Source organism: Furipterus horrens, unplaced genomic scaffold (genome assembly GCF_987537825.1).
Source record: "Furipterus horrens unplaced genomic scaffold, mFurHor1.1.pri manual_scaffold_4, whole genome shotgun sequence".
Taxonomy (NCBI): Eukaryota; Metazoa; Chordata; class Mammalia; order Chiroptera; family Furipteridae; genus Furipterus; species Furipterus horrens.
The window spans coordinates 69,481,689-69,495,839 of NW_028327174.1; the positions used below are offsets into that span (position 1 = coordinate 69,481,689).

Sequence of the window (14,151 nt, forward strand, 5' to 3'; positions counted from 1 at the left end):
ATGCCACTGGTAGTGCCTGCCACCTCTGTGGTTAAGTCATTCTCACAACTTCAGAAAACTGGGGCTCTGAGTAGCCCAGGGTGCTTGAGGTCAGCAGGCTTGTTGGTGGAGAGCTTGGGGCTCATATTGTCTGGAAACTTTATGAAGAAGTTATTGTATAAGAGGCTGGGGAAATTTCAGTGTGTTATGGGAGAGCACAAATGTTTTATTATTTATAGAGTATTATGAAGTAACCTCATATAAATAAACTGCCCAATGCTTTAATAGTAGTATGATAGTTAAAATCTGTAAGTGAATGGATAAATTATTCATTCTCTTAAGATCAGATGTGGACAGTTTAAACCCCCTTTCACCACTTCCTCCAACATATTCTAATGAATACAGATTAAAAGCATTTGTTTAAACTCATGATCATGTCAAATATAGGGGGAAAGGCATAGAAAGCAAATTTGCATGTTATGTTTAGAAACAAGCTCGCAATATCAAAATGTCAACAGTGGGAGCTGCATATCATTACCAATAAATTTGTGGTGAAATAAATATTTTCAACAAATCCTGCCTTTTAGCCATGCCAAAACATATTTGGTGGAATTGAGCTTGTTTTGGTCAGTGCTTTTAAATTAACAGAATTCTTAAAAAAGACCAGGTATTTCTGCTTGACCTTTAACTGATTTCTGGTACTCCTGGTGTATACTTGTATTCAAACTCTCTTCTTCAGTTTTCTCCAAAGACGTAAATAACTTGGTTGAAAGTTTAACCTAGTGCATATATGGCTAAACTCTTGTTTCTCTTTTTTTTCTCCCTTGAATACCAGAGTGAATATGATAATTTCTTCGATGTTGATAACTGGAGTTGATAAAGCAAAAGAAATAGAATAAACTATTTCACAATTAGCCAATATTATATATGTTAACCATTTTTTGGTTGTTATTGCTGTAGCAACTTGGAACATTTTCAGACATGCCAATAAGGGGAACTCAGCCAAAGTTGGACTTTTACTGGTGATATTTTTATCCCCAAAATGGAATGTAAATTGACATTTTAAAACAAACTTTTCAAAAGAACATCAATACAAACTCAGAATTTTCATTTGATTAATGATTAAAGACCTTGGTCTTTAGTCATAATTTTTGCAAATTTAATTATCAGATGGTTTCTGTAAAGAAAATAAATATTTACTCTACCAGTGGGGAGTCACATTAAGCAACTTGAACTATTTTAGAATAATACTACATACAGTTCCATCCACTTAGCCAATGTGGAGACAACTCATTACTATCCCAATCAATCTGATTCTTCAACTCACTGCTCACTCAGTGGTCTGAGAGAAACAATTGGGGTGAGGGCAGGAAAATTAGATTTCACCTTGTGCAATATACGTTTGAACCCTGAAAGGCTTTACCTCCCAATGAGGTGTTGGAGGTGATCTGGTTTTGTCTTACAGGGAAGACTGACTTTTTCAGGTTCCCTTAATTGCAATGGAGAAAGGTTGGAAGTTAAGCTTCCCATTGAAGCCCAAAATTCCTCTGCTTGAGGCAGATCCTCTAACTTCTGTTGGTCATTTGGCTAAAGGAAAAATTCATCACTTGTTGAATATTGTAAATAAATAAATTCTCTTAAATTTGAAATGTTTACACACAGCAGTAAATTATCTCCATTGGGAAGAACACATAGTCACTTTTTCCTCAATTGGATGTATAGCAGGCAGATAAAGAGTGTATATTTATGTCATAGTATTCTATAGTAGAATATTCTTGCTCAGAATTAGGTAAACTGTTCATTTACCTGAAGTAATTGCTGCTTTTGGGTAGCCAGATGGTGAGCATATCCATGTTCAAAGTTGGGTACCTTAATTTAGATCCAGATGGTCCTATTGAAAGACAAGATTTACCCAAAGTAAATGAACATTTTATTCACTTTCAATAGGGAGACTGTTTATCTCTGACAAACTTTGATGGGGTCTCTAATATGCCACAGTGCCAGGAGACAGAATAAAAATAGGTCTTTTTCTACCAAGGATTATTTAGAGAGCAACTGTGATCTCCAAGTAAAATGGGAAAATAACATTGCAGTTCTCAAAAAGAACTACAAAAAATGCTTTTGCAAAAATGTTGTGGAGCATACAGAAGATTTTAGGGGTAGGCATTTGATCTCTTGTGGTATTAGTGTACATGGTTTTATGCCTTGTCCTTTTTCTGGAATGAATTAATAATCATGATATTTAATAAAAGCAAGAAAACCACCACATTGCTTTTATGTTGAAAGAAACTTTGTTTCTCCCAGTCAGTCTGGTGAAGAGAGCTTTACATGAACAAGTTGCTGTATATAGCTTTTGGTTTCCTTTTATAAGGCCCTGAACTGAAAAACCTGTGAGAATCGTTTATTCCTGGGAAAACTTTTTAATGTGATTCCTTAATGGACTTAACTCATTGTTTTCCTGTCAGGCACACATAAGCACATGGCCAAACTGAGCCAGTACTGCTGGATTTTGGTCACAATTCAAAATGCTACCATGAAACTAAATCTAGAAAGTATTTTAAAAAAGAAAAAAAGGCTTTGACCATTTAATTACTGATTCAGGGAGGAAAATCCAAATAATTAGTGTTTGTCTTGCCGTGTTTTTTCCATGGCACCCTTTGATTGTATCAACCTGGATAGTGATAAAGTATACAGTTTCTCTAAAAGAGTTAAATTAGTTTGCCCATATTTTAATTTATTCAATGCAACTGCAAGCATGGCCTATTTGCTCTGGATCTCTTTCAAGCAAAGATGGACCTGTGACTCATTTTCCTGTATTTATTTGGTCTGCACAACATTTTTATTTCCTTAAACCAAATTTTGCCACTGTGGAAGTGGATATGTTTGAGATAACAGTGCCAGGCAACAGTTTAGATTTGCTGGAAGATGGGAACTCTTGGTTGAAAAGATTATAAGAATAAGATTCACTCATTTATGCATGACTTCAAAGAATGGTATAAAAAGAGTGAGGAAGAAATGACTTATCTTTAATGAATAAATGTTTTATAGTCTGTAAGAAAGAGCACCCCTTGTCACCCGTGTTCATCCTCCAGGCTACCAACAAGACTCATCGCCATCATTACCAATGTTGTCATTTTTTTCAATTTTTGTGTGTCCTTCACGTCCTTTCAGATTTACAATAGTGGCTGGGTTCCTCCACAGTTTTTTAAAGTCCCAATGAAATCCCGCTTTTTGCTACTAGAGAGTGGATTCTTTCTCCAACAGAGAATTTTACTATTAACACATAGAATTTGGGAGAATATAAAAATGGAAAATACTGCCTGCGTTTCTCAGTTCCTGGGACAATATGAACTGATTCACAAACAGGTATAGCTAGATGGTGGTGGCTGGGCTGGGAGGGTGGAATAAGATTAGCAAGTTTGGGTGGAGCTGAATTGGAGTGAAGGACTCTAGGCTTACCTCCTGTGCACTGGCTGCAGGTGCACCTTCTCAGTCCCTGAATGCTTGAGTGGTCCCAGGATTTAAGGAGCTTTGGCACTAGTTGTGCAGAGACAGGGGTTAATGCATTCCTCCCAGAGAAGACCTATGTTCACTTTCAGGGTGATGTTTTAATTATTGAGATCTTTCCTAAAGATAAATAAATAAATAAATCAGAATGGAGTTTTAACATTACTGCTGTTGGTTACTTTTAATTCCTTTTAAGAATATGGTCAAGCCACTTTTGGTTGTCTTGCTGGAAGGAAAAGTGTGTGTGTGATTAGTGTGTTTCAGGGACTCAGGAACCAGACTGCCCGGGTTCCTGTTCTGACTCTGCCACTGATTATCTGTATGACCTTGCCCAAGTTTCCTAATTGTTCTGGGTCTAGTGTCCTTATCTGGAAAATGGTGATAATGATCACCCATAGATAGGGTTATTGTGAGGATTACATAGTTAAGACAGAAGGCATTTAGAACAGGGTCTGACAATTGGTAAACACTTTGGTGGGTGTTAATATTATATTATTCCATGGCTGGAGAGCTACTATTTGGACTGGTACAAGGTTGTGTACGGTCAGTGTATTGCCTTGGGGTTTCCCTTTAGCAGCAATAGTTCACTGTGGACATTCCTTCCCTGGCTGTTTGTAATGCCATCTAAGCGGAGTTCTAAAGAGAGGATGGAACAGAGCCCCTTCACCAGGTAGAAGAGAGTGAAGAGAAAGGCTGTGGTATTTCATAGCTAGGCAAATCCCTTGCTTGGTTCAGACCCTGAGACATGGAGAGGACTGAGGGAGCAGGAAGAATGTGGGAAGCAGAATTCTCCGATGATGGCACTTCTTTCTATCAGCAGAGAGAATGGTAGAAACCAATGACTGAAGGGCCAGTCTAGTGCTTCCCATGTCACTGGAAGCCAGTACAGCACACAGAAAAATGCCAAGGACCAAGGCAAAGGCACAGTAGTCATTGGCTATTGTTCTCAAGACTTCATTTGCATTCTGACAGTAGCAGTACTTTTTAATCTTTACATAGGCTTTGCCTGTTTCCAATATTAAACAATGAAACTCTGACACTAGTTTATTTATTCTTATGAAAACCTAATATTATGACCCAGGACGATAATGTTATGTATTCATAATATTCTTCCTCAATGGTTATCAAATACTCAGTACTCATTTTTGATAAGAGTATTTAGTACATAAATAGGAAAACAATTATGGATATTATGCTCTGTTTTTATAACACGATTATTCACACATGCTCCACTTCCTACATACATATTGCTGGCATTATTGCATTATGTTTTTAGTTTACTAGAATGGTTATTTAAAAAAATAGACTACACGCTTGCTTATAGCACTGAATATTCAGCATGAGTACTTTTCTCTTGAAATGGCAGAGGTTTAATGACTCATTGAAGTACATAAAAACACAGAGTCTAAACAACATACTTTTTGACTTAAAATGTTTTGTCATTGAGTAATAATTTGCATTTTGATTAACAGCCTTAACTTTAAATGGGGCAGGTGTAACTTCCATGACATTATAACTGAGCCCATTTACTGCAAACAGTTGAATAGTAACTAGAGGGCCCATTAGAACTTTCCTTTAGATCTTGGGAATTTTTATTACCAATCTTAAATGATGATGATTCTAGGCAGTTTGCAATTTCAGTAGAAGCAAGTTCAAAGATAGTTTTTCACTGTGCTGTATGTATGGTATACTTAGAAGTGGCCAAAACGGAAACCTCTGAAAAATGCCCCGCCATTTATGAGGTTCTCTTGGTTTTGGTGGGATCCACAGTGAAAAGTCATGAATCAATTTTTAATACTAACAGTTCTATGCAAACATCTGTTTCTTTTGCATATTTTAACTTTATGAAAAGGCAAACTGAAAATAATGGAACAGAATTTGTTTTGTATCACATACTGTAATTTGTTGGCAATATTAACTGACATTAATGTATTACTTCTGCTGAATCTTATCATAATGACTTGATACAAGTAGCTTGCCTAGTGAACTTCCGCAGAAATAAGAAGAAATCAATTCTCTATATCCTTCAGAGGCAACAGAGAGCTTTAAGCTCTCCTTAGCTGAACCAAAATGTCAAATAGACAAGTTGTTAAGAAATCAAGTAATTTATTTTAGAAGAGAATTAAAATACAGGTATGTTATTCATATTTTTCTAGTTATGCTAAAGCGACATTCTTGGAATGACACTTCCAGAATGTCACTTTTAGAAGTGGGATTTTTTAATGGTAGTAGGATTCATTAAAAAGTAAAAACGATTTTGTTTAAGAAAGCAAGAAAAAAAAAGACAGACAACAAAATACTTGTCACTATTAACTTCTGTCTCCTGCTATTTCATTTCACTTCTTGTTGTATTTACATATGTATTTCATATCCATATGGTATATTAAAATGTTTTCTATTTTTCATTATTTTTGCTACTTCTTCTATCTTGTATCCTACTACTACCACCTCAGACTCACCTCAAATTTACTCAAATTCAAACTCATTATTTTCTACCCCAAATCACCCTCTCTAGAGCCCTCTTTGATGTTTTTAATGACAGTAAGCAGAAAAGAAATATTACTTCCACCAACTGAAGATAACCCTAAAATAAATACACTGAAGACAAAATTATATTTTTGAAACCCAGCAGACATTGTTGGGTGCTGAGTCTGAAATTAGACCTCTTTGTTACAAAGTTGAGTACCAAGGGCAAGAGAGCTCTTAGAGATGGGTTGGCAATACTGAGATCTGGTACAACCAGAGCAGACAGGGCATTAACTTACTATGTGAGTCAAAGCTGTTTTAAAGGCTTATTTCTGTGCTACCCATAGTCAACTTGCTCACTTCTCCATCCATCTCTGAGCCTTAAAATACTCCCCAGGCTTCAAGACCAGTTCTTACTGTTTCCTCCTCCGTAAAGCCTTCCTTCAGTTCTTAAGGCTGGTAGTTCTCAGCTGGGTCAGTTTTGTTCCCCAGGGGACATTTGCTGTGTCTGGGGACATTTTGCTTGTTACAGCTGGGGAAAGGCGGTGCTACTGGCATCTGGTGGTAGAGGGCAAGGATGCTGCTGTTAACCGTCCTACAGTGCACACAACGGCCTTCACAATGAATATTATTCAACCTAAAATGTAGCAGTGCTGAGACCGAAAAAGCCTGCCGAAAGAGAATGTAATTTCTTCATACCTTTTCCCTCTTTGTCATGGCTTTCTGTATGATGCCATGTAGGTATATATTTAATTTCTTTTATTTAGAGTATAAACTCATGAGGGAAGGCAGCAAAGATATTTCTTTTTTCTCAGTATTAAACACTCAAAAATGATTAAGAGAGGCACATGAATTATAGAACTTATAGTAAAAAGCTACTTAGTGATAGTGTAATTAACATTTTAAAAAGCCTCATCAAATTCAGGGGATATTTTATTCCAAAGTTTTGTTCAGTTATATGATCTCAAGCTTGGGAAAGACCTTAAATGTAATCTAGTTCCACTGCTCTTCTTTATCAAGGGACCTTCTTTGATTTCCTAAATACTAAATTGAAATTCAATTGCAATCGTCCTTAGGTGCCAGACTGTGAAATTGGTATTTTCTCATTTAGACATTATCAGAATATATGTTGGACCTCTGTGCATAGATATATACTGTATGTATAATTTTATTAAGAATATTAATTACAGAAAAAGTCATTAAATGATTTCTACAGTTCCTTTCAACCCTGAAAATCAGTTATTTACATTGCTAGCTTTACTGACATATTTACTTACTATGTAAGGCAAAAAGAAACTGCATGAAATTATCCTTCTGTATAAATATTTGGTTTATTAATTTCTCACTAGCCCAAAGGTACTTAGAATTTCTATATCTAATAAATTCCTACCCATTAATTACTTAATACCAAGGACACCTTTGATTTTTACGTAATGACTAATGCATTCTAATTGCAGCCACTCTGTTGAACACTTGCAGAAGTTTTCTCCTAATATTACTAGTATTAGAATATATAAATATAGATATTCCTTTCAATTAGATTGCAAAGAACTTAAGGGCAAAATAATTATATCTTTAAAAAATATATTCCATGTACCCTAATAATGAAGAGCTTACATACAGCAGAAAATATCTAACTGTTCAATGACTAGAATTGGAGTTCTCAGATACTTTAAAGTTAAAAGAGAACACTTATTTTTCATATATAAAATCTTATGGATATCTTTTAAATAGCTTCAGTAGAGAAATATCAAGCTCAGTGGACATTTTAATTAATAAAATTGAAAGGTAAGATTCAAGAACATTAACTAAGACAAAAATATGTGATGAGAAAATTGTAAATGGATGCTTTTAACTAAAAGGTACTGACATTTAATTAAGCAAAAATTATATTATTACCAGTAAAAATAATAGAGAAAAATATTACCACGATTCTGGCAAATTAGGAAAGAACTTTAATTACCAACAGTTGTATTAACGTTATTTATAAGATTATGGCTAAAGATTAATTTTACTGTTTTTGAAATGTAGTTACCATTTACTCAGACACAGAAAATGTGAATTCTAGACCCAGCTTTGCACTAATTGACTGTGTAACTTTGGACAAATCACTTAACCCTACTGGAGTTATTTTTTCTTTTCAGAAATTTATGGGAGTTGGGCAATTTGCTTCCAACTTTAACCTTATGTTGTTCTGAAGATTTATAGTTAAACCTTCTTTCCCATATATTATCTCATTTTATCATCTCAACAGTTTTGTAAGGAAGGCCTAGAAAATTATTGTTTTCTTTCTACTAATGAAAAAAATAGGTTCAGGCAGTAAAGTGATTTACCCAAGCTTGGTGTGTGGCAGCCCAGTACTGTTCTCAAGATGTCTCTTAAAAACTTTCTCTCGGAAAGTCATCATACAATTAATCTTAAAAATGTCTTTTTTTCTCTATTTCAAATCTAAGCTTTAAAAAGGTAGGCCCTCATGATAAATATAAGCTCCATAATTTTAAAATAGCCTAAACATGTACACCTCATGGTTTGAGCCGAGGATAGCCAATAAGATTCAATACACACACCAACCCCTATTGATTGATAGTAGTTGCCTGAAGTGCTGTGCTGAGAATAATTTTGAGGTCAAGTTCAGGCTCAGTGGGAAAATGCCATGTTAGATTAACCATGTATACCTTGGATGATGGAGAAAGGAGAGGTGGCCGAATTACTTATGGGGGAAACAGCTTTTTAAACAAATGGCTTTAGAACTCAGTAATGTTTTATAAGTGGTCTGATATTGACTTGCCTTATATGAAGTTTTGCAACTAGTATTGTTCAAAAAGTTTAACTTTTGTCATGATTATTTTCATAAATAATGGCCTTCTTAAGTTAAATTACTTAATACAAGCATTTTCATTTGTAATCCTGAAATGTGAAAAAAGTAGAAGTTGCTTCTACTTAGAATTTTTTAAAGATATATTTTATTGATTATATTGTCACAATAGTTTCATTTTTTCCCTTTTGCTGCCCCCCATCCAGCACCCCCCTCCCCCAGCAATCCCTTCCTTCCCCAGTCCATGCCCATTGGTCATGCATGCAATCTCTCTGGTTTCTCCCTTTCCTATATTATTATTATCATTTTAGAATTAATTCATTAATTGATTACTTTTTATAACAATAAAAAAAGTAACATTCCCCCCCTCCCCAGGCTTTAGACCCTTTATAATCTTATAGAGGACAGTGGGCAATGGTCTCATGCTGGTCTAGCTGCTTCAAGCTGGGCGTGGTCATCATCCTACCTACCCTTGGGTCCAGAATTCCCTAATAAGAATGGGGGTGTGGGGGAATAAGCAACTTTGCTGCTTGATCTGAGAACTTGAGGACATTAGGTATATTTCATGTATATAATATATTCATATATGTAATATACACACATTAACAGGCTTATTATATAGACATTTATTACATTTACATGTTATAATATGATTATATTGTGAGTAGTAAACACCTGGACTATTCAGTGTAAACATGTTGCAGAACTCTAAGAAAGGCTGAAGATATTGTGAATCAGTGGCTGCCATTTTTTGACGGGCTGCTTTTTATTAACTGCCTGCTGGGTGCTATTCTTCTATTCATCATGATAGAGGCTTTACATTCTCTTTCTTTACCTCCTAAGCTTTACAAAAGCTTTCTTTTTGAGTTAAGCTTGATTATTTTCTATTAAGCAATGGACAACTACACCTCAGGGAAATTTAGTAAATGTATAGGATGTTATGGCTAAGAATGTTGTAGAGCCAGAATTCAGACCAAATTTTGTCAGGTTTCAAAGTCCTTTTTCCTAATAAAATTAGGTAATGTCTTGATGAAATTTGGGGGTACAGATGCTTCCCAGTGATGGTCTATGTTCTATATGTATCTGATGACAACTTCTGATTTTAGTTTCACTGACTTTAAATATTGCACAGCTTCAGGTAGGAAAGTGAGGCATGCCAAAAAAGAGAATTGTTATTTTCCAATGTTTGCCAATGTGATGCCAATGAGTGGTTTTTCTATAGGCTATAATGTTTTGTCTAATAGGCACTACTCTGGGTTTGGAGAATTTACTTTAACTGAGACAAAAACTTCCCTGAAGAACTTTAATTATTGGGCAAATATATGTATATAGTGTTTTTATGGTAAAAATATGTTATCAGCAAAAGCATGCAAAATGATCATAACTCAAGCCATAAATGTGATTGGGAATGTCATTTTCTGTTTTCCAGATTCCTCGGTGTTACTCAGTTTTCGCCTACACATGCCAGAAAGGCATTTCCTTGTTTTGATGAGCCTATCTACAAGGCTACTTTTAAAATCAGCATCAAGCATCAAGCAACCTATTTATCTTTATCCAATATGCCAGTGGAAACTTCTGTGTTTGAGGAAGATGGATGGGTCACGGATCACTTTTCACAGACCCCTCTCATGTCTACATATTATTTAGCCTGGGCTATTTGCAACTTCACATACAGAGAAACTGTCACCAAGAGTGGTGTTGTAGTAAGTATTTTAAACTTAATGATGTTTTTGAATTATGTACACTCTGTAAAGTAATCTGATTTCTGGATTAACAATGAGTTATTCCTATCCTCTTCACATTTATATGGTTGGATTTTTAACCTGACCCTTGGGAGAAAAATTATCTTCCCAACTTCAAAGAGTTAGAGAGGAATGTCTCTTCTATACCCAGCCGTCTTATTCCTTTAACCACCTCCCCGACCCCTGTCATCCCTGGCCCTCTTCATCTCTCTTTTTTTTTTTTATAATTTATTTATTTGTTTGTTTGCTTATTTTATTTTTAGAGAGAGAGAAAAGGGGAAAGAGAGGGAGAGAAATATCTCTGTGTGGTTGCCTCTAACTCGCGCCCCCAACTGGGGACCTGACATGCAACCTAGTAATGTGCCCTAGCTGGGAACCGAACCAGAGACACTTGGCTCGCAGGCCGACACTCAATCCACTGAGCCACAGCAGCCAGGGCTCCTCTTCATCTCTTGAGTATCTCTGGATTGCTGTTGTTTTGGGAAGTTGCCTGTTTCTATTTATATGACTGGGAAATCTGCTTCTTCTTATTGTGAAACATTTCAAATATACAGAAAATGTGGGTAATATACCTGCTAGACAGCTTTATAGAATCTAAACATTTTACCATCTTTGCTTCAGTCTAATTAATTTTTTAAAAAAGTGAAACATACTGCATTGAATTGAAGCTTTCTGTGTACCCCTGCCTTGCCGTCTTCCTTAGAGGTAATTCACTCTCCTGAATTTAGTATTTGCTATTTCCATGTGTATTATTATGCATTTATTAAGTGTGTATATATCCATTTACAATACATGCCATGCTTTAAAATTTCACATGTATAAATGGTTTCATTTTATAGATATCCTGCAACTTATTTTTTATTTTATATTTTTGCTTAAAATTATGTTTTTGTGATATATCTGAATAGAATGGTTGAATGAATACATCAGCATTTTCCATCTTCCTATAGATGGTCATTTTCATTTTTCTGATTTTCAGTGATTAACAGCATGCTGCAGTGAACATTTTCGTACATAAGTTCTTCTGCCAATGTGCTAGAATTTTTGTGTGGTATAAAGCTTCTTTTAGCCCATAACACACAAATGTATAAAAAAATATGTTCCTAGAGAAGGTAGTATATGGAAGCCTGGAGATTTACTGTTTGTGTTAAGTTTGTAATAAGAATCAATAGGACTTTCTATGACAGCTACTGTGTTTGTGACACCATAGTGTTTTAGGCACTTTTTGCATGCTATTGCATTGCATTAGTGAGGCTAGATCAGCCATGCTGTTAACAACTTCCTTCTCATTTCAATAGTTTACACAATAAATATGCATTTATTTTAATTTCCATGCCAAATCCTAAAGCAAGGTATTATAATTCCATTTTTCCAAATGAGTAAATTGAGGTGTAAAGAGGTTAAATAACTCTCCCAGGGTCACGAAGTAAGCAACTGGTAGAGGTACAAGTGAAACCTCTGTTGGTCTGATGTCAAATGTGAGGCTTTTCTGCGCTTTGCCCCGGAAGCTCTGTTTCATCATTTCACCTGTGTATCTATAACAGAATTCAGGTAATGATTGTCTCCATCCAATGGCCATTATATTCAGTATTGCTTGAACATAACAAAAGAAGGGAATAGAAATCTACATTCTTATTCTATAGGAAGTTCATAGCTCAATAACAACCTAAATTTTGAAATACAGGTTGGCTAAATAAAATTTTCTCACTGTTACTTTCAATTTAAATCACTGTGGAGTCTTACTTAAAAAAAAAAAAATCTGCCTGCTACAAACTTCATGCCATTATTGAAGAACTGCTAATAGTGAATTCATCTACATAATCTTTAAAATAACTTCCTAAATGCTGGTTACAGTGGGCTGGATGAAATTTTTCTTTTTGGACTTATACCCTTTTGGTATGTTGAATTCCTTTGATGTTTTTGATGTCTGGATATTTCGGAGCTGCACACATTGGACCATACCCAGAAAAGGAACACCCAGACATCGCATTTCCTTTTACGTCTTCGATAGATGGTGATTGACTTGCCTTGGGTCAGCTAGCAGCACAGGGTACAATGGAAATGTTATTTCCAAATATGTTTTCCTAAAAGTGTTCTCAGTCCTTCACAATTATGCTGGCTGCAAAGTGGCCCATGTTTAAGTGACCCAGACACTCTCTAATTATTTAGATGTGACTTTGTATTAGAGTGAAGAATCTAAGTAATTAGCAAACATTTAAAAATTCCTCCTTAATAATTTTTATGTAAGAAAGATAAAACGTGCTTCTAGAGAACATTGAAAAGTCAACTGAAATAAAATTGTAGACTGTATAATCTAAAAATACTAAGAAGCATAAAATGGAAAACACTATTGCCATTGGGAGCCATTGCTTATCAACTGTGGAAATATGGTTTAAAACTTGGTTCTCTTTTCCTGTCATCCCTTGGAAATCCAATCTGTTTTCTTCTCACTGCCTTACCTCTCTATTACTGGGAGCACATGGGATTGACATTTCTCAACTCTTAACAGCTAGAAGGAGTGGAAATTTAGTTTTAAAATCTTGGAAGTGGGATTGCTGTGTGAAGTCCAGGTGGTTGTTTTGGATCAGAGTCTGAAGCAGTTTCCTTCAGGACTTAAGAGAGCAACTTGAGTTGCATCTTAATACACAGCTGAATTGTAGCAGTGCCTCAAGTATGCATATTTGAAGCACCATCATTATTTTCTTATCAAGTTATCTACACTTTGCAAGGCACTAGCCTAAGTAATTAGAAAGATAAAAAACAATCTAAGATCCCTCTAGTACAGAGATTGCAAATACAGCTTCCAGATTGAATCTATGCCTGCAGATGTGTTTTGTTTATGTATCCCTAACATGGTTTAACATATTTATAATTAGTTGACAGCATTTAGAAATTGGGAGAGTGCACATAAAATTATTTATTTCTGGCTTCTCTTGAAAAATTGGAAGGTCACTGGACCCACATTACTGCTTGGCAATATTTGTTCATTCATTTACTCTTTCAACAGATATATTTTGATTGAGTGTCATGTATTGTTCTAGGCTCTGGTGATATAGCAGTGAACAAAGCAGACAAGGTTTCGACTCTCAAAAAACTTACATCCTAATAAGGAGAGAATGACAATAAACAAATACACATATCACATGTCAGGTGCTGATATATGCATGCTGTAGTGAGTGATGGCTGACCCATTTACATAGGGCATTTACCTCCCAGTGTAACTTAACCAGGACCATTTTTGTACTTTTGCTTCTAGTTCAGTGCACTATTATATATTACCTGCTTTCGTTCTGTAGACATTTGGATTTTCAACCTTTGGCTAAGGACATAATTCAAGAGGGTAGCCAAGGAATGTGCATTGGAAAAGCAATAAATTCACTAATTGCAAATTAGTGTTACTAGCATTCACTGTCAAATTACAGTTGTAAAAAATAAATTAAAGACAGCTTTGAAGAGGGATAACTTGCTAAGGGTTGGAGTCTATATACGTACTTCATGGTAGAGATAGGATTTAACATGGCTCTGAATAATGGTTTTGTCTCTGGAGAAGTAGATAAATGTGGGCATATAATTATAATCCTAGGCAGGGGAAGTAGTAATAAGACAAAGAGATAGAGATGTTTATGATAAATAGTGTAGATT

General features: G+C 35.3%; 1 protein-coding gene across 1 annotated transcript in view; it reads left to right on the forward strand.

Annotated features, from left to right (window-relative positions):
* Positions 1–14,151, forward strand: part of TRHDE (thyrotropin releasing hormone degrading enzyme) — a 396,580-nt gene that overhangs the window by 2,316 nt on the left and 380,113 nt on the right. The window contains exon 2 of the mRNA XM_090275652.1: positions 10,197–10,470. Within this exon, the coding sequence (XP_090131778.1) occupies positions 10,197–10,470 (274 nt within the window). The remainder of the gene's footprint in view (positions 1–10,196; positions 10,471–14,151) is intronic.